The sequence below is a fragment of the Glossina fuscipes genome, unplaced genomic scaffold (genome assembly GCF_014805625.2).
Source record: "Glossina fuscipes isolate IAEA_lab_2018 unplaced genomic scaffold, Yale_Gfus_2 1, whole genome shotgun sequence".
NCBI lineage: Eukaryota > Metazoa > Arthropoda > Insecta > Diptera > Glossinidae > Glossina > Glossina fuscipes.
In genome coordinates this window covers 43,948,592-43,970,850 of record NW_023998415.1, presented here as the reverse complement: position 1 = coordinate 43,970,850, position 22,259 = coordinate 43,948,592, and the positions used below count along the sequence as shown (strand labels likewise).

At 32.1% G+C, this 22,259-nt stretch overlaps 1 protein-coding gene across 5 annotated transcripts in view; it reads right to left on the bottom strand.

Annotated features, from left to right (window-relative positions):
- Positions 1-1,542: 1,542 nt before the first annotated feature.
- The window catches only part of LOC119631448 (C-type lectin 37Db), a 47,161-nt gene continuing 26,444 nt past the window's right edge, over positions 1,543-22,259 (bottom strand). For 4 of the 5 annotated variants that reach the window (XM_038023662.1, XM_038023661.1, XM_038023660.1 and 1 more), the window contains 3 exons: positions 16,978-17,078; positions 4,119-4,227; positions 1,543-2,147 (listed from right to left, as the gene is read on the bottom strand). In XM_038023662.1, the coding sequence (XP_037879590.1) occupies positions 1,897-2,147; positions 4,119-4,227; positions 16,978-17,078 (461 nt within the window). In that variant the 3' untranslated portion in view covers positions 1,543-1,896. The remainder of the gene's footprint in view (positions 2,148-4,118; positions 4,228-16,977; positions 17,079-22,259) is intronic. The other variant, XM_038023664.1, reaches the window with a different exon arrangement.

Below are 22,259 nucleotides of genomic sequence, written 5' to 3'. Positions count from 1 at the left end.
ACTTTTATATAAGTCAGTCGCTGGTGTTTTTCTTCTTTTTTTCGAAATTGAGTCGTAATTAAGTCTTACAAAGTCATTGGTGTCTACGTATTTTTCTATAGAGTGTATCTGGTGCTATATTTTGCTACGGATAATATTTTTTCTAAATTTCTCATGTTAAAATATTGTCTTAAGACTTTACGCAATAGCACAATACATGCTATGCCATAGTATAATTTATTTCGTATCTGACATAGTTTTTTTGAGCCTTCGATAGGTCGAGTTGGGTGTTGAGATTGTTGGAGGCAAAATTACTTTTCTACTTACAATGAAGTGCTACAGTAATTTACGGTGATGTAGACTAAGCGAACGATTAACATCAATAACGCTAAAGTCGATAATTCTTAGTGCCTCTCTTCGAGATAATCGTACTACTCAACGATGCCAGTAATAGTTAAAGCAACTGATTCAATCACCAAAAATAAAGAGGTCACATAATAAGCGAAAAAGGCTGATGGGCCATTATTCGATACCCCTATTTACATCCTGCGACACAGAACATTGAAACGTATTGCCAGATATAAAGGCTTACCTTTTATAACAGCTCTGCCTTATTCGGGATAAGATTCAATCATAGTTAATTTATATTTGAAATCATTATTTTGGGCAAACTTTCAAGATAAAATAAAAAACAAGTTAAAAATTTTTGCGATATAAAGGTTCATTTTATGGAAGAAAATCTCGATGAGAGAGACTTCCACAAATTAACCCATTTCAGTCAGATTTTTCACTTTCATTTCATATACCAAAATACTACTTTTCACGGCTCATTGCGGAGGAGAAAAATTTCAATCATGTCACGACTTTTTTAAAATACAACTTTATTTGGCTGCTACATCAGATTTCATCAAAATATTTCGAAAAATACAGAGAATACGTAAACAGAAATTAGAAGGAGAGATGGACAAAAGGACGGAGCAGCAGACATATTTAAATCAATTGAGAAATTTTGTTTTAAATCGATCATACTCTACTTTAAGTCGTTGTCAATACTGCATACATCCACCCATACTTAACGCGTACACCTTCAGCTCGAAAGCTTCAAAAGGGTGCCGAACGATTCCGTCATTTCATTTTAAAAATGATTTATAGAAATAATCAGGCAAGTGACAATAATCATTAAAAAATCCAAAAGAAAATAGAACGATCAAGAGCGGCACATTGTAAGCACTGTTTAAGCGAACAATGAATGCTTAAATCCTTAAATGAGCCAACGGCGGCGTGTAAGCGCTCGATAATGCGACATTTAAAATCAGGTGAAACTTTTCTTACAAATTACTTTTATTATTGTAATTTAATTCTACGTTTAATTTAACATTTTATACACATGATAATTTATTATAAATCTAAAATTAACTCAACTTAAAAATTATTATTAACTAAATAAATATATATATAAAACAAAATTTTTGTCAATCGCATCGAAATGGAAAAAAAATTTTTTAAATAACCGAAGCGAATGAAAGTAAAGCAAAAAATTCAACGGTACGTATGCGTGACTTCAATTTAAAAATAACCGATTAAAATTTTTCTTATAAATTCATCTTAACACGCTCAGGTAATTAAATTAAGAGAATAATTATAAAACAAAAAAAAAAAAAAAATACTAATTAAATTAAAAAGTTGTTACGTAATTTTACAAAAAACGATTCGAATTTCGAATCCAAGCTCTCTTATACGCTACCTTATTGACTTACATATCTAATTATCAGAAGTTTTTACAAAAATATATTTTATTATTATTATTATTATTTTTGTTTACTAATCAACTAAATATTTCTTATTCTATAATTGATAATAGATAAGGTTGTGGGACGGTGTACGGTCTTTTTTTTTTCTATTTTGCTTAATTTTATCTTAGTTGGGTTGAACTTCACATACAAAGTACGTTTCAAAACTGCAGGGTGAATCGTTCCATTTCAAACCTTTACCATCACGATTCCATAGTTCGAGGCAATTCTCTTCTTCGCCATTTTCGTAACGGAAATTATTAGGTTCACCAGCATTCCAATTAGTAAACGTTATCGGACGTCCCGTGGACATCCAAAAGAAGTTACCCTCATCCGCTAAATCAGTGCCAGATATCCAGAAGTGCTCATGACCTAAACCTATAATAGAAAAATGCGGGAAAATTAAAGTAAAAGCGTTACCTTCGTTCGATTTGAAATAAACCTAGAAATGGAAAAATTTCTCCGTTTTTTTTTTCCTCCCTTTTTGTATTTTTATACCCTATACCACTCGTTTCATACATTGCGCAGATATATATATATATATAAATTAAGCAGATCTTAACCGAATCATTTTCTGACTCGATCTATGCTTGTCTTGCTGTCACTCTTCCTTTCTGTGTACTCAACCCACAGGCCACAATTTTTAAGATATTTTATTGAAGTTTTGATACACGAACATGTTTTGGCCCCGGGATGAATGCTATTGAAATTACTCCGGATCGGATCACTTACCATGTAACGGATTATTTTGAAATATTTTAATATATGAATGACTGTGAGATAATGTAGGGTATTTCATAGTGGGCTGCGCCCCGCTATAGCGTTTTTTCTTTTCTTTTTGTTATTTTCATTTCATGTGTGTGTAGCAAAGTGAAAAAATCTGTTTCTGTTTTGTTTTTGGATCGATTGCAAATACAATTTATATGCTTTGTCAAAAAAAAAAAAAAAAATTTGAAACGAAATGAAAACAACCGAGAAGCTGCTAGTAACTGAGACAATATAGGCGTAAAGCTTCTTCATCTTAGATTGCTGGAAGGACTTGAACAATGATCACAACAATCGCTAATAAATATAATTAAAGTGAACATAAGAAAGTTTATTGGCTTTGAGGAGGAGAGTTTTTCACCCTTGTCACCCATTTTTCTTTTCTTCTTTTTTTGTTTTTTTCGTTTTTGGTTGTTTATGTGAGCTCATTATATCTGCTTGGCCGGTCTTGTAAAGATATCTGTTCTATTTGACAACTACTTAGAAATGTATAAATTGCTTTCTTTGCAAGTATGTGCATATATATATATATATATATATATATATTGAGTAAGCATTTTCATTTTCATTTTCATTTCTCGTGTCGTTGTAGTTACATGTGCGTGTTTGTTTATGCACTATCAATTTTTCAATTCTCTCTTTTGTTACAATTCAGTCGACAAGATACAAGAAATAGAGAATACGCATAGTTATGCTTATGCACAAATCCATCTCGTTACTGTATGAAATTATATTTCCGGGTATTATAAGCCATCATAACACAGTCGTTTGTATGCTTTCAATACAGTTCATATACATGCATACATTATATGTAAACAGCAAGACATCTGTCTGTTTGTAACCTATTTAAGAGCATTGACTCTTTTCCGCTTATACGTATCATATATATATATATATATAGATATATATTTTTTGATTTGGTTTTCCTTCTTTCTCTATAATAATGTATGCTGCAGCAATGTATAAACAACTCCCAACAACCATAACGTGGCTGCTGCTGTTGCTGCTGCTGTTGTTACTAAACGGCATTGTTGCAATTGTAATTGCAATTTTCTACATTACTCTTATTGTAACCCAATTTAGTGGTTGTTGTTGCTCTGCAATAGCAGCGACAGCATTTACACAATTATACTTAAATTCTCTCCATCTCTCTCTTCCACACTCTCTTTCTCTCTCTCTCTCTCTCTCTCTCTATCGCTCTCAATCGCATTCTCGCTATTTCAACATTTCTTTCTCCTCTTCTTCGGATATCATAAATCTAAGCATGCAGAAAGCGAAAGTAAATGTTGTCTTTTAAAGAAAACTACACGTTTACATATATATCCACATACCTATCTGGTTAATAGCTTTCTTTTACGAGTTATTTCATATATATATATATATATGTGAGTGCTCCATAAAAGCAGAAAGAAAACAAAAAAAAAAAAAAAAAAAAAACAACAAAAATGAAAAAAATTGTTCAAAAACGGATCTTATGTAATTTCAACAATTTTTAATAAACGTAATACATGTTTGCGTCTGTCCATCTCAATTATATATCATATATGCATTTTTTATTATCTCATTTTTTTTTTTTGCACTTACCATAATCTCTTATATATTTTTCAAGTCTATCATTTTCTTCTTGTGATGATATGCTGGCCAAATGCATGCCATGATATCTGCAATATTGTGTTGCTTTGAACCAATTGGCCTAAAATGAGATGAAATGAAATTTCGTGATTATTAAAAAAGTTGCGAATTAAATGAAAACAAATAACTATTAACTAAAGTTAAATTATGGCAAACAGATTCGAAATTTCAAAATAGTCAAAGAAGTCAAAATAGATATCGATAACGGAAATGTGATGGATTTTATTTAAGACTTTACAACATTTTTAAAATTGTTAAAAAAAATATATATTAAGAAGATCCGATACGATATGCTATCTACAAGGCAAAGATAAGACACGTGCTAAAGAGTAGAGATCGTATAGTAAGACAAAACGTCGACAACGACTTGTAACCATATCACGTAAATTTCCAAAGCTAAGGTCTAAAACTATCGATTCGATTGCATAGCGCATGTATTCAAGGCCATATCAACTTCAACTTGGTAATACTTGAAATCCATATAAGCTAATATAAGCTAATAAGTAAGAAATTGATGTTCGCTTTAAAGTCAACCTTTGCTTTTCCTGACATGCAACTGAGTAAAATAGGACGATTTTTACTCTCGTCGTTTGGCCGGCATTACGAAAATGTACAGATGTAAATAGTGCCGATCAACATTTCTTCTGAATTATAAGCGATATTTTCCTATCTAATTTAAGTGCATTAAATAATCCTACACGAGCTACAAAAAAAAAGGAAATTATGCTCTAAGTTCCGCAGCAATATTTGTCGGTTTTCCAATCCAAATCAATTTTAATCGCTATGGCCATCAACTACGAATATTTGTGCTTTACAAGATTGCCAATGCATCTTTCCGTGAAGACATTTTCTAGAACCATTTCCCCGGTCAGTCCAAAAATGGCTTTAACCGCTTCACTAACACGTCCAACATTGGAAAATTGGAAATAAGTTGGAAATAAAATTTTGTCGCTAATTGTGGATGTATTATGGGAAACATATGGGTGATGATAAGTGAATATTTGAGTAGCAATTTTAAGAAATATATATATTCAATTGATCAAAAGTTATAAAAAAAAAATATAAGAAAAAAAATGTCGGGGTTTTCGCGAAAGTTGGCTTAATTTTCTCTGCACTATTGGCGCACATTTTTTAACCTCGTGTACCTAATCGCTTGTTGGATTGTTTGTGCTAAATTTCAGCCTCTTACCTTTATTTTCGCCATTTGGATCTTCTCGATATAAAGGAGTATACGGGTACTTGACGTTTCAACGCCGTTCTTCTCGAGCCCCAACATTTCAAAAAACAAATTTTTTTAAATATCCTTAAAATAACATTCTATATATAGTTCATAAACAATTTTCGATTCGAAAATCGGGTTAAAATTTATCAGTTTATTATTATTTTGTTATTACTCCTGAACAAGTAAAAACAGTATGGTGGGTTATGGCTCTACTTACACTTACTCACATAACGATTTAAAAAAAAAAAAAAAACAAACCGTTACGCGACGTTTCAGTGCGAACAATTTTTAATGGCGTTTGTTCTCGGGTCCAAACACGCGTCAGTGTATCAAATGTCATAGAAAATTACGATCAAGAGATTGAAGCGAAGAGAAAAAAATGAAAAAACGGACATACGGACAAGCAAACTTAGATAGATTCGGAAAGTGGCTTCAAACCGATCGGTGTAAGTAAAGGTGGACTTAAGGTCAAATCGTTTTGCGTGTTGCATACTCTTGCACTGCCAGCGGTATACGGTATAAAAAGAGTATTTTTGACAATTGCTTTGAAATGAAAGGAAATCAAATAAGTGCTACTGGTGACAATAGGGGCACTTTTCATGTTTTATTCCTCTTCCCTATTAGAATCTAACTTCCTTGTTCAAATAGTTCTTTTCAATCGATTTTCTCGAGGATTTTTTTTTATCGTAGCTGCCGCATCTTTCTACAATAGAATCGTCAATTTTAAACTTCACGCCCACCGAAGTGAGAGTGAAAAAGGTAAGAAAACGTCTAATACAAAAAACTTTAGCTCAAACGTTTAATCTCTTGATGAAGTCATCGAAAGCATTCAAAATGCTCTCAGCCTCAACTGTATTCAACGGTCGCGTTAATGAAGCTGCACTAACATGTTTTTGTTGGAAAATGCTTTTCAACGAGCGTATATACATTCCAAAAGTCATTTGTTTGTTAGTGCGTTCGATGCGCTAGAAATCAAGAAATATGGCATGTGACTGTAACTTGCCAGCAACGATTCATTTGACGTGAGTAGCCTTTTCGCAGCGCTTTAGGAGAAACAGCGAAATTTCGAAGAAAAAAATTTCTTTGCAATCAGGTACCTTTTTCCACATATTTTAAAAGCCAAAAAAAAAAAAAAAGAAAAAATTTTTTTTATATTTTTTTTTAAAGAATTTAAAAAAATTTTTTTTTCAAAAGTATACAAAATTGCCGCAATAACATCTGACATTCATTTGTCTATATAAGACTCACTAACAATTATGAAATTGATACATGTTCACATTTACATATTTACATATGCAATAAATGTGCGATTATATATAATATTCATTACGAGCATTCTGTTCACTCTGCACAATATTTTATTTATTATTTATTTTGGGAATGTTGTTTACTGGGTAATTATGAATAATTCCCTATATATGGAGAAATCTTAAAATGAACTCTGATCAATTATCAGAGATGCGATTAAATAGATACTCCAAATGAATGATGATTAAAAATTCACATATGCTGGAGAGATTCAATGAATTCATGACACCTATGTAAATAGAATGGATTCTGTCCTATCCTATTCTATCTCATAATCTTAAGTTTAATCTTGTAGGAAAGAAAGTTATTTGCATTGTGAATGTGTATTTATGCGGTAATTAAAGTTCATTTCCAAGTTTCTTTCTATTCAGTCAGATCAATTGTCTTTATTGATTTTTACATTTTTATTCAACTCCTTTTGAGCAAAATTCGTGTGATGTTTAGAATAATATAGATTCGCTTATAGACCTTTTTGCGTAACTTTATCGCGACATTTTTGTTTTAATTCCTTCGGCTAAATTCATCTCAGTCTTTTGAACAATCGTCAGATGCATGAGGTAACTAAAAAAAAACCTTCTTAGGAATGTGGCTTCTTGGCTCAAATTCAAATCATGGAATTTACGAAAATTTTCATAACACGAATGCATCAATAAGTTGCGTGACTTTCATCGTCTGTGAGAACTTCGATAAGGAATAATGGGTGAGAAGGGGCGATGAGGCAACATTGCTCATTGCAGTCTTATTTCTCGCTGATTAAGATCAGATAATAATTATGATAAACAAAATTATCAAACTATAAGATAATGAGTGTGTAACAAATACCATAAGTATCCGGTGCGTATATTAAAGTAACAAGTAAAGCTCGCTAGTTTTTAATTTTCGAATTCTTTTCTTGGTATGTTTAAAATGCCATTTACCCAAATCAAGTTATTCCACTCGGTTGACTATAAGGTACTGACTGACTATGCAATTTTATAGACATACATATATATGTATATATATATATATATATATATATATAAGTGTATGTATAAGTGTATGTATTTAAATGTAGTAATTAACACTTACGCACTTATGGTTCGAGACATACCTTAACGAACTGTTATCGATTTTTTTCGACAAATTTTCATGGCATTTGGCTTAAAGTCAGTCTTAGACGTTCGTCATATTTTACCTGTTTCATCAGTATGTCACACCGCGAACGTGAATAATTGAAATGTTTTTACACAATATTTAAACACTTGGAAACAAGAATAGTTGTCTTTCGTTTTTTTTTTTTTTTTTTTTTTTTTTTTTTAAAGAGAGTGTATTAGTGCGTTTCCACGCGCAAACATTTTTTCAATAAATATTACACAGATTTAACTAAAACTTTATACCCAATTAGTAATAATCATAATCTAATGGCATAAAGAAAAATGATCAAGCAATTTTTGATATACGCCAATGAATTTTTTTATATCAATTATTTTATTTTATCATCTAATAAACGTTGTATGATTGGAGGCATTGAAAATGCATTTTTTTTTTTTTTTTACGATACACGGTTCGGCTGCTTTTCTGCTTTAAGGTATGTAAAGTATTTTATGGATCGTATGCTGCTGAATCGAATCATATACTATATCTACAACTTTACCTAACGACATAGATAACCAAACTTTCGCGTATCTTAAGCGTCAAATAAAAATTTAAAGCCTTCACAACTATTCATCTTATTATGTTTTTGAAAATATTATCCAATATGTTCGTGAAAATATATATGCAATTTTGAAAACAAATTGCGTGAGGCCGATTAAATACATAAATATTCTTTATACAATTCTTCGCTTGTAACATTAGAGCCCTTGCTCTGCCCAAGGAATCGATTATTATTATCCAAATCTATTTGTACTAATTTTCATTATAAAGGGCCAAGTATGGAACCTGCTTGCCATATGAAAAACTATTTTTTATAAAATAGTTCATATGAAAAAAAAAAAAAAAAAAAAGGTCTCATTCCATCAAAATTTTTCCCTCTGCCATCAGTAGGCGTAAATATAAGTTTTAATTTTTGCAAAATATATGGCCTTTGGTCCATTTGGAAGTAATCGTAAAAACGATCCTGTCGAATATTCAATATCGCGGATACAGAAACATCTCGAATATTACGCTTCGTATGTTGAGCGTAATAAGACCATGGCCGAGAACAGGTGCGATAGAAGTGGGACAGGAAAATTAATTCAGAAAAAGATGAATCTATGTCTATGCCGTTCCGAGTCTTCCGGCTGAGTAAAACTATTGTTTTCCGTTGAGTGCTGAAGTTGAGTGTAACCGCAAATTGTAACTGTTATTTGTTAAGATAAAGCGGCAGAAAGTTCATTTAACACACCTTAAAATGAGTTGCGAGCCGCGAGTTACAGATGAAACCAAGATTTGCAACTTTTTTTTTTTTTTTTTTTGGAAATGTCTTAATATCTATGAGATTGAGGTTAAGGAGCGCGTTTTCTAAACTTTTCAAAAAATCTAACGATCAATAAGTCAATCATCGCTAGGCGAGGACAGAAAGACCGAACATATCCAAGCTTCTGCAAGACAAAAATTTCAGTTCTCGTATGAAAATCATTTATAACATGACTTGGAAAATATTGCTTTTCGTGTGCATATATATATATATATATATATATATATATATTGTATTTTTCCAAAAGGTGTTCGCTTCAGAATATCAAAATTGCTGAACAACTCCCTCATGCAATTCATTCTATTTTCTTCATTCTAATCAATCACTAATCACTAATATGAACATGCCCCTAAGCAAGTACAGCAAAACTTTTTTTAATCTTTTTCCCATTCATAGTCAAGCAAGCAAGCACTTTGAAGAAAGCAAAAAAAAAAAAAAAAAAAAAACAAAAAAAAAAAAACATTGAAACATTTGTTGATTACTACAGTTCGTTAAATTGACAAATTCCTAAATTCGTTTTCATTAGAGTTGATTTTTGGAATTCACAAGCGAGCACGCGAAAACGTTTGAGTGTTGACAGTCTTTTAATTGGACTTATTTTGTGTTTTCATTAAAAACGATGCACTTTTCATGTACTTACAATAAACACTTTATCTACTTATGATTTTTGAGTGCATTTCCTTTAAAATTAAGTTAATTTGCTGTTCATTCCTCATCGTTGGTTATTGGTTGTTGGCACTTCTTCTCCTTCCGTTATCTTCTCGTTGATGAATACATCGAAACTATTAACGTACTATAGAATATGTATTTAACAAATTAATCGAATCAATTGCAATTCTTTTGTGCTTGAAACTTACATTGCACATTTAAAATTAACATAACGTATTATAAATGAACAAAAAAAAAAAAAAAAAAAAAAAAAAAAAAAAAAAAATGTAAAGAATTTTAATTACAATTAATAGTCGATATTGATATATGAAATTTGCTTTCAGTTCATTATTAAAAATGCAATTCTTCATTATTTCTGTTATATAAATAAATTACTTTAAGTCATCTTCAAAACATCCCACTTATTAAGAATAATAAACAAGTAAGAAAACTATATTCGGTCATCACCGAATCTTTTCTACCCATTATCCTAGAAGATGCTAAGAGAAACTAAAAAAAAGGTAAAGAACTAAATTTTCATTCTCCATAATATTGGATGAGTAATATTGGGAAAGTGTTTATCACATAGACATTGCGTGGGCGTTGTAGGCGTGTCCTTACATAAGTTTCGATCGCTTTCAAATTTTTTTGCCAATTTGTGGACGATATTCTCATTTCCGCTAACGAGAAAATGTTTCCGCAGGTACTACATACCAGGACAGATGGACGGATGGACAGATGGATGCATTTCAAATTTAAAAGTGAAAATATATACATTATGTATGCCGTCGTACAAGCAGAAAACATGAAAAAGAAAGGTGTCCATACAGGCATGCGGGCGTTGTAGGTGGATCTTTTATCCGATTCAGGTCATTTTCAAACTCTTTTGGAAATTTGTAGGCGATATCGCTATTTTTACCACACATACTACACAATCAGACAGCTGGACAACAGACAAACAGAAGGACATTCCTAGAAGCATTCCGAATTTGAAACTGACAAAAGTTACATTTTGATATTCTATAATGTTGGGTAGGCGTGGTCAATTTTTCCTAATATTGTACAGGTACCAGAGCATCGCCCATTAAGGATGCGTTCACTTTTTCGTAGATTTATATGCGTAGTAAAAAATGAATGTTCTTTTACTTTAGGAAAACAGAGGTTTGGTACGTGGTAGTGTAGGCGGGTTCTTCGACCAACTTTTCATAAATTCGTTACCAATCTGCGTGCAAGAAAGTGTAATAATTTTTTTAAAATTTAATGTCAATGGCTTCATTTTTGCGATCAAGAGAATGTTTACTATATACATTACACAAACGGACAGACGGACAGATTGACATGCATCGATTCAAAATTTCGTGCTGATCATGAATACATATACGTATATACTTTGCGGGATGTCTGATGTTCTCTTCTGGGCGTTGCAAACGTTACGATAAAATGAATATACCCGTCATCGTTCGGAGATGGGTATAACCAGCGCGAAAAACAAAAAAAAAATTATAGTTAACGTTTCCGAATAAAGCGGTTTTTATGCATTTAAAAGAATGTATGTATGCATTTCCATACTTCATGACATGTATATAAAGCATATGCATTTACACTGCTACGGAATTGCCTTTTGGTCTTTCTTCTTGGAAATGCATTAAAATGAATTGTTTAATATATTAATTTAACAGTCTTTCAAAAATTATATTTTTCTTAATAAACGATTACTTACTTGACTGTATTCAACTCAGTAGTACTTTCGCTTACACTCATATTTTAAGCTATCTTTTTACTCGTCAATTCAAATATTGAAGCTACTCTACTAGCGATCACTCGAATTGTGTTTACAACATTTAAAAGTAAACTTCGGAGACGATAGTGTAAATCAAATCCTAAATCGATTTAAATAGGCGCGGCAATCCGTCCATGTAATGTTTGTGGTAAAGACTTTCACGTTCGAAAAAGTGAAATTTCGCAAAAGCCTTGGACGTTTGAAAATGATCGAAATCGCCTATACTGCAACCTACACTGAAAGCGTATCTCTCTACGAAAGCAAGAAAAAACAAGAAAATTATATTCGGCCGGTTTCGAATCTTTTATACCCAGCATCCCTCCCTATCCTAAAATATGTAAAAAAAATGCAAAAGAACTAAATTTTCTTGTTTTTTTCTATTTACAAAATAAAAGTATTTGTCGCATAGGCATGTAGGCGTTATAAGCATGTCCATAAAAAAGTTTACGTCACCTTCAACTTCTTTTGCGAATTTGTTGACGATATCATCATTTTTGCTAATTATAGAGAATCGTTCCCACGGACACTACACAATTGCGCAGACAGACAGATGAACAGGCGGACAGGTTTGAGTGCATTCCTAATTTGAAGTAATTTATGTGCTTGATGTGATTTCTGCGTCTTATAAAGATATTAAAAAAAAAAATACATTAAATTTTATACACTATAACATTGGGCAGGCGTGGTCGATTTTTTGCATTTTTGTAGGAATACTATAGCGTCGCCCACAGAATTTTTGTACATTCGTTTCCTATAATTTATGAGTAATGAGCTAAAAAATGCATTTTTCATATTTCTTTTCGGGAAACGAAGATGTTGTCAGTGTACGAGGTACTGGCGACGTGTCCTTTAACCGATTTGATCCATTTTCAATATCAACGTAGATGCAAGGGCTTCTAAAGTTTCTGTCAAATTTGAGTTCCATAGAGTTCCATTGCTTCGATGAGGAGAATGACAGACGGACATGTTTAAATCAACACAGAATTTGATGCTGATCGAGAATATATATACTTCATGGAGTTTTCGAAGCTTCCTTCTGGCCGTTGCAAACGTTTTAACAAAATGAATATACCTCTCATCCTTCGGTGATGAGTAAGTGAAAAGAAAGAAAAAAGTCTCGTCCTCTAACTACTGCAAGATTTGTTTATTTTGTTTTGCTTGTAATTGCAAAACCACGAATAAACATTTACAAAATTTAAGTGCGATATTTATGGAAATATTTATGTAATAAATACGTGTTTACTTTACTTATGCATGCAAAGGCAAATGCGGCGCAGAAAGCATGCTCTTTATATTTAAATTATAAATCAATTCATTATCAAGGTAAGATGCACTGAAAGAAATAACTGAAGTAATAAAAAAAAAAAATAAAAATAAAAAAAAATAAAACACACCCACACACAGATGCACACACAAACAAACAAATTGTTTTCACAAAATTTTATTTCGTGTTTAGCGTCATACCAGCAAATGAAAATTGGAAAGAAAAGTTTTTGTTATGGTGATTGGAAGTGAAATGAAAAATTTTTTCACCCAAGTCCAAACCGACTGGTTTTACTGCACAAAAAACTTCTTATATATATTTTTTTAAATTTTTATTTAACATGTGCTAAAATTTCTTAGAAATTGTTTTTTTTTTTAACAAATCTGATAATCTTTTCTAAAGAGATATAAACGATAGCTACGTTACGTGTACCTTTCAAAGAAATCTTGTTATAAATGGAATCTGGTTTTAATTATTTGGTTTACTGGTGATTAATATTATAGTTCTTGGCATGTGCAGATAAAAACAAAAAATAAATAAATATAATAAACACATTAAATGCAAAGAAAAAAAAAAAAAAAACAAAATCGAATCTAAATATCAGTGACCATGAACTTCAAAATCATTTTTAATTATGGAATTAATTTTGTCTTACATTTCCTCGCTTCACACAATACACTTCACAACACAAGTGGCACAAGGTAGCATAAATATTATCTCAATTTATACAAAAAAAAAAAAAAAAAAAAAAAAAAAAACCATTTTTATTATAGATATATATATCTATTAAAAATATTTTCTAATACTGATATCAATATCTTTAACTCTCTCTCTCTCTCTCTCTCTCTCTCTCTCTCCGTTTCCCTCCAATTGTACATTGTTTTTACGAAATTCCATATCAGAGACAATAGATCAGATACCAAACAAATTGTAATTGGATTGCAAAGAAGAAAATTTGAAAAAGAATTAAAAAAGTCGGGGTTTCCCTCGTGCCAATCAATACGAATAGGAAACCTCTACCTCTCTGTATGTGTATATGCAAAATAGAATTGAGTGCAATAAATCGTGAGCTGTCCAGCTTGCGCCTCGCTTTCAGTAACGTATGCTCAAGCTTCGATACTCGTTATCTACGTTTACTTTAGCTAGAAATTATGAAAAAAAAAAAAAAAATCGAAACGATTTTCGATAAAAGGCCCCGAATATATCGCATAGTATATCGTTGCGATAAGACATATCATCTGTATTCATGTACGAAGTGAGAAGTAGCAGATAAATATTTGTGTCTACCAGTGCTGTAAATTCCACCTAAGCCTAAGTTTAGGCTCTCCTAACTAGCAGCCTTTAAAAGTACTTATAGACAAAATAAGGAAATATCTAATAGAGCAGAAGCGTCTGATTTGTACCCGTCTTTTTTTTTTAATATATTGATCGATTCAGGATCGCTTTCTAAATCGATCTGCCTGTCTTATGTATAATCTACAGATAGTTTGAGAAAATTCGTCGGACAAACGCTTTGGGAAATTATTTGCTTTGGAACACTTTTTCGACTACTTTCCAGGCCTTATTTTGAGAAGTCCTTGTTTAAATAATTGTAAAGTGGCGTAGGTGTATTTACTGTGGACCGTGGCCCACTGTAACCATAGTTAACAAAATTCGAATTTACTTGTTATCGGTCAGCCTACGAATGCACTCGCGGTAGAAACTTGATGGTGTCAAGACGAAATAGGCGTCGATCTGAACGCGTGGTAATTAGGAGAAATCTAGAGGATCTAGACAATAACTCGCAAGCGAGGAAAAAGTTTTCAGCCCAAATTGAAGATTCTTTCCTTTCCTTTGTGGCTTTTGCTGCATGTGAACGGGCGCTGTCAAAATCGCTTTTCGAATTCCTTTGCCCGTAAACGGTTGATATGGCTTAAATGCAACAATTTAGATAATTCCTTTCCAATCTCAGTAAACGGCTAAGAGCACATGATTCCTGTCCTGAATCAACTCCTTTACCCAATTAATAATGATCGTGTTTCTCTTGTGTCTGTCACGAGGAATCCATTTTCCTACTTCCCGCACCTGTTCCATAGCATGCAATCGAACTAAAAATACTAATTGTTTTCCCCTCAACTAGCAAGCGTAGCAAGCGCATTTGTACTTGTTTGATTTCTTTCCAGTAATTCGTGAATTTTTTATTCAACGTCTTCCGCGAAGCTTCAAAGCGCTTATCATCTTAAAGACTGAAGTTTTTTTTTGCACGAAATCTCGCAAAGCTCTTTCGAACTGTTTCAGTCAAGTTAATAAAAAAAAATTTTTTTTTTTTTCTTTACACTTATACTGCCAAGTGACATCCAACTCTTTACACTTTGATATACACCCGACGATAAAGCTATGTATAGCAGAACTAAGAGACAAGCAAGCGTCCGGAACTTTCTATGAGTGCATCCAATTCCGACAAGTAATAATTGTAAACATTGGGGCACTTAAGATGGAAAGTTGAAATTTAATGCACACATTCGATGTTTACTTCTGCACTATTTTTTACTAATTATTATTATTTATATCTTACATAAGTTTTTTAATTAACTTATCTGCAATTTTTTTTATTTGTTTTGCTGATAAGCTGCTGCAGTTTAACATGTCATGAAAAGTTGAAATCTGGCGCATATCACTTATGGTCATAAACGAGCATAAACGCTTATAATGGCTGAAAGCATAAAAAATTAAACCAGTACAAAGTTGCAAGAACTTACACTTACTACTTAGTGCAATTATTGACTTAAAACTCTACGAGCTCGATGCAGAAATATTTGTAGTCGAAGGGCTCTCAATAAATGGCAAGTTGTGGAATTCTCGTACTCGGACTCGCCCGTAGACAAAAAAGAATATAACTTTCTCTTGTTTGTTTATTTGTTTTTTTTTTTTTTCTTTTTTTTTTTCTCATTTACATAATAGTTTACTTTCATTGTTATATGAATTTTAATTATTTGTAATAAATTTATAGGAAAAAAATTGCATTCTCACAGCGCGTATTAAGAGATCATTCAGCAGTTCATCTTTTATACTTGTTCAAAAGCTACCTACTTATGGTATAGCCTCTTGTATGTTATTACTTGTTAATTTGCTTGTAGGATGAGGGATATATTCGTTTTGTCGCAACATTTGCAACGCTCAGGATGATGAAGCTGCACGGACTGAATAGAATATACAATATTCTCGATCAGCATTAAATTCTGAATCGATTTAAGTATATCCCTCTGGCCGTCTGCCCATCTGTCCGTCTTTCCGTCTGTCTAATGTCTGTTGCAAACACTCTCTTGATTCCGAAAATGTGGCAATCGGTTTTAAATTTGACAGAAACATTGAAAGTCCTCTCATGCAAGTTTATGTTGAAATGAAACCAAAACCGTCGAAGGACACGCCCACAGTACCACGTAAATTGAAAATACTTTTGTTTTTTATAAGGAATAAAAAATTGATTTTTTGATCACTACTCATCGATTACAGCAAATAAATGTAAACAAATTTTAAAATGTATTCTATGATGTGATGCAGTAGCGCTAGTATAATACTGGGAAAAATCGACCCCGTCTACCCAATATTATCGTATATCAAAGTATAATTTTTTCCTATACAACGCGGAAAAAAGCGTCACAACATTTATAAATTCTTGCAGTCGATGCCTTTGTCCGTCTGCCACATACTGTGTAGTGTCTGCGGTATACATTTTCCTGTCCGCACAAAAGAGGATATTAGCTGCAAATTTGCAAAAGACTTGGAAGACTTGCGCAAGCAGATGAACACGTTTATACCAATCAACTAACCAAAGCTTCCTTGCTTTCCGGGTCTTTTGCTTATTGCTTATAATAAAGCACAACAGATACACGATATCAATTTCCATAAAGTTATTCTACGAGAATATCAAAAATCCGTAACGCCCATAGTATGGCATGTTATGGGTTATGGAAATTTATATTTTTCTTTTTTTTCTCAATCTTTCGTTGAAGTAACGGTGATGGGTGTAATAGATTCGGTTACAATCGAATATAATTTTCTTACTTGTTCACTTTTTTTTTTCTTCATTATTATTATTATTTTTATGTTTTTTTTGTTTATGCATTCAATTTATTGTAAATTGTAGTTTTACCACAACGGAATGTCGCTTACCTTGAAGAAGATACCAAGATAGTAACGCTTCTCGCCCAGCTTTAATAAAGGCATTGTCCATTTATTCATATAATGCACTTCGTCCACACAGTTCGGACAATCTATGCAAATATATAAAAAATATTTTATTAATAATTAATGCAACATTTTGTTTTTCTTTCATTTCTTTTTCTCTCTTTAGTTTCTTGTAATAATAAAAAAAAAAAAAAAACTTCTCTTCTTTTCCTCACCGTCATGCATAGATCTCAATGATTCATATTTTTAAATATTCAGAAAAAATATTTCAAGTTAATATAATAAATAAATAAGAGCCTGTAGGACGGGTTTTATTTTTATTTATTTATTTTCGTTTTTTTTTGTTTTATTTCTACTAAAAACAAATAAAGTTTATTTATACATGTATTGAAAAGAAAGAAAATATTGAAAAAAAAAAAACACAGTCCCTTACGTAATGTCTTTGATAGGTTTTTTTTTCTTTTTCTTTTTTTTTTTTTTGTATTTGTTTTCTCTTTTTGATGTTTCATATATACATGAAGAAACACGACAAACCGCCTCATGCAAAGACATGACCAAGCTCATGGGCTTGCAGAGTATGAATCGAGAAAGGGTCGTTTGTTATTCATTATTAAATTTGATGTCTTGTGTTAATTATAAGAGTTCTTCTGCCGTTACAAGGTGATGTGTCACAATTTGATTAAACACTGCCACTTAATTTGCATTCATTCTAGGTTATCAAGAATTTATGATAGCTGATGGGTTATTAAGTGTTTTGAGAGAAAAATTAAAAAAAAAAAATAAATAAATAAATAAGAAATAAACAAATAAGTAGAACAAGATCGGAAGACTTGTATTAAAAAAATTGCAACTAATTTTCTAGAATGGATTTGCGATTTGACAATGTCGGTCACTTAGTGCAAGTTTTTTTCAAGTGAAAACAATCTTCGAAAATTAAAGGTTAGTCGACGAAAACTACAGTGGGTAAGTTTCGCCTGCAAATACGATAAAAATTATTAACAAAGTAAAGTCATTACAAGTGAGAGCGAAGAAGAAGCATATATCCCGTTATAATTGAACTTTTCAGAAATAAAAGCGTTGACTTGATATGAATTTGATATTTTTTAGTTCGATGGGCGTGGTCGATTTTTTTGCATTTTCGCATAACTGTACATTACATAAACATAGAAACTAGATTAAAGCGAGTAAGGAGGAAAAAATTCAAAAAGCAGCCCACGTGCTACTATAGGCGTAGCCAGCGTGAAATGGCTTGCACAGTTTTGGTATAATTGAAACCGTTATTACAATTGTAGTTGTGCAGACCAAGAGAATATTCACCACAGAGATTACACAGACGGATAAGCGGATAGATGGACATGGTTGGATTGATTTCGAATTGATGCTGAATAAGAATATGCACAGGGTAAGTACACGGTGTCTGAAGCTGTCTTTTGGCAACACTGCAAACATTTGCATAAAATGCAGTCATCTATTGAATTCGGCGAAAACTTAATCAACCTTTGATTTTCATTTTGAAGTGTCGTTTGACCTATGCTTCGTCATAATGGAATAAGTTACCTGAAAACGTGGCCGTCCTATTCAAAATATAAAATACGGTGCCACGTTACGCATTCACAAAACTGTTCAGGGCAATAGCGAAACAAGTAAATCACATGACTCATCGCAAATATTTCTTGTCGCTGCCTGAATCGATAGCGTCTTGGCACTTTGACAGGTTAGAAGCAAGGCTTCGATACCATATGAATTCTTCTTATATAGGCGATTGTAGAATAGATCCACGTCTCCGGGCTGTTAACCAGTATTCCCTGATATTCATTAATATCTCTTTATAGTTCGGTATCGAAAGGAATGCGATCAAAATCTTCCCACCTCCTCCTCCTATTCACCGCAAACCTATTTATTTGAAAATTTACCTTCAGCTTTAGCTTCTTCCAACCTAACATAGTTGTCAATAATATCAATGGGAATTATGGAGACATAGAATAAGGCCAGTAACATATGCGAGGCTAAGACTTAAATAACTGCCGGACTTCTAGAGCAAAAAATTTTTTTGCATATTTTTTTAATTTTCCACCAGCTTTGAAAAAATATCAAAGTTAAACACCTTTTAACGGTATCTACTCATTTGCATTACTATAATATTCTCTTCTTCTTATAATATTCTCTTCTTCTCTTTTATCTTATAAAATTAAAAGGAGATAAATTGAAAAATGTTTCAATATTTTTATACGCTACTGCCACTTGTCGAACAGCCATGCAAAAGGGCTTGAAATAACATAGAATCACTTTGTGAATCGATTTTGGAGCTTGGCTTCCCATCTCTCCATCTAGACTTGCCTTGTATCCTTGTGCTCAGCGTAAAGGTCACAATTTTTGAAACACTTTGATGCAATTTTATGCAAAGACGTTCCTCTTGCGCAAGAATGAACGCTAACGAAAATGGTTCGGATCGGATCAGTTTTTCGCAGCACTTCTCATATAACGACTTTTTAAAAGAAATCGTAATTGTATTAAGCGGGTGCAGGGTATTCAATGGCGTGTTGTGACCCAATATAAAGTTTTTATTTATTATTTAATAAATTGACCTTTTTTTAATTGCTTATGGAATGTTGTACAGCCTGGGGTGGGTGTGCAAGTTGGGAATTGTACAGTCGATGGTTTAACTCTGCACCGACGGCGAACAAAAGATTAAACCAACATTAAATTTAACACTTGAACAGTAAAATATCTTTTTTTGTTGTTGACAAAATGAAAATAATAACAATTGTTCATCAAAACTATTTTGATTTTAAATATCTCGTGTCTATATTTATTTGAGAATTTCGTGTAAACTTTTATGTCAATAAGTGAGAGGTGACAAGGACAAGATGACTTCCAATCGAAATATGATGCGACAATGTTCAACTTCCTCAAGAATGTCAACCGGTTTTTAATAGCGTTACCATATGCAAATTTAGAAACTTTAATTATGTTTATCGAGTATTGTGAAATTGAAGGAGAAATTAATCCGAATGTAAACATTCATCGTTGACTGTAAAACTCTTAATCATTTCGCGACGGCGCACCAGTACGGACAGCCGAGCTATAGTCGCCACCAATGTATGCTTATAATATACTATTGCACACAGTGTTCCCTAAATTGTGCAACTCATTGTCTGCGTTGCTTGAAACCAATCAATAACTGATACATGCAGACGACTCTGTAAACCAATAAATGGCTGCAATGTCTAGGCGGTATTAGCCGCAAAAGGGTTTTCCATGTGCATACCTAAATTGTGCTCTCAAACGAAAATAGTTTTGGATCTTCAACGCCATGCCGGCACTTCCCGTTGAAACTCTTTATTGACCCGCCGCTACAAACGTCGCATTAATTTCGTCAAACATTCCTGAAATGAAATTTAATCTCAACATTTTTTTTTTTTTCTCTATTGATTCATTTCATATTTCATTCATATTTCAATTTTGTTTAAAACTTCAGGTATGTTAGACTAAATCGAAAACCAATGCCATATGGAACTCTATAGCGTTTTAAGAATGAATAACATGCGCGTTCCACTTATGGTCTAACGGTAGATTGCAGTTATATAAAAGTACGGCTACGTTTCCATAACATGTCACTCTGGCATGGTTTTCAAAAGTTCCAAGAAGTGTTTGTTAAAACCCAAATTCTTTAATATCTAAATATCAATTCTTTTGAATTGATTATCTATGCTACACAATAATAGTTAACTTGTCTGGGATTGTGGCTAATTATTTTTCATAATATTCTGGCAATGGACAAAAACACTTTGGAATTGTTTTAAAGTGTGCAAACTGATGGCATTATCATTCCGACTTTTCAGGTTAACGGAATATAAAAAAGATAACATAGTATTGAAGCGAGCTTCTTTTAACAGCCCTTACCTAGTTGATTAGTTACTTAGAGCCGAATTAAGAGACGAATTCAATTGAGTCTTGAAAATAAATTTCATCTTGTAAGGAGGCTCTACTCCTAAACCGATACAAACACGCAAAAGCCGATAATAATGAAAAAGTAGTACAGTTTGACCCCTAGACGATATTAAGATTAAAAATTAATTTCGATACGAAATATGGGCAAAGCGCGCGCATATATATATAAGAGTTGAGTTGATAGAATGTTAAAAATCCGCGATTAACATTGCAAATAATATTTAGGGTTTTCCAAAGGACTCGGAGCAGGTAATTATATCTGCATAAAGTTCCTAGAGAAACGTTTCGCGACCTTGAATAATATTATGTTAATTGGGAAGTAGGAAACACTAAAGATAAGTGCACATTTCTCATGTGAGACGGTAAGGCTAAAAGAAAGCAATCTATTTTCATAAGGAGACACAGCGAAGGCATACCCGTGCATTGCCCTCACTAAACTCTGTACTGTATGGTCTTTTTGTAACAAAGGGGTCGTGAAGGCTTTCGTTTAATAAAACCAAACGATGGCCCGGCCTTATATAAAAGGGATCTCAAGACTCGCATTACGATAGTTAATTGCTTAACTTAGCTCAACATTTTTCACTCGTTATCTCACATAATATGTTTTTATTCTCGATCACGAATATCGGGGATATAGATTAGCTTTGAATTGAATTGACATTCAAGGCAATAAGATCAAGCGAATGAATAAGAAACATTTAAGTAAACGCTAATAAAAAATGATTCTCTAAGCAGCCAAATTAATCAATGCTTTCTAACTGAAATGTATTCATTTAAAAGAACAGTTAAGACACTCTTTCTAACTGTATTAAATATATAATTTATATATACAGATTCTAATTTAAATTCTTGTGTCGCAGCATATGCATTGCTTTGAGATTGAAACTTTCTTTCACCTTGGGATTTTTGCAGCATTGAAGAATTCACTTAAAATCGGTTATTCACACTAAAATATTTAATATTTTATGATCGTCTTAATTAGTTTTTTGATTGCTAATAATGCTTGTGAATTTGTTATAAAAAATTTAAATTATTTTATAGATGTCTTCTTGAAGCAAAACCTGAACGAGAAGACTCTCTGGCATATGAAGTTCTAGTTATATATAGTAGAAATAAAAAGTGCTTTAAATAAAAGATTTCTTGTTTTTTTTTTTTTTTGCTTTTTATATTTTATTTATTTTACTTTTTTTTTTTTTTTTTTTTTTTTTTTTTTTTTATTAAATGTCAAATATTATATAAAAGAATCAAATCAATTTTGACGTTAGAAATATAATGAAAAGAATTCTCGTTCAGTAATCATTATTATATATGCTATA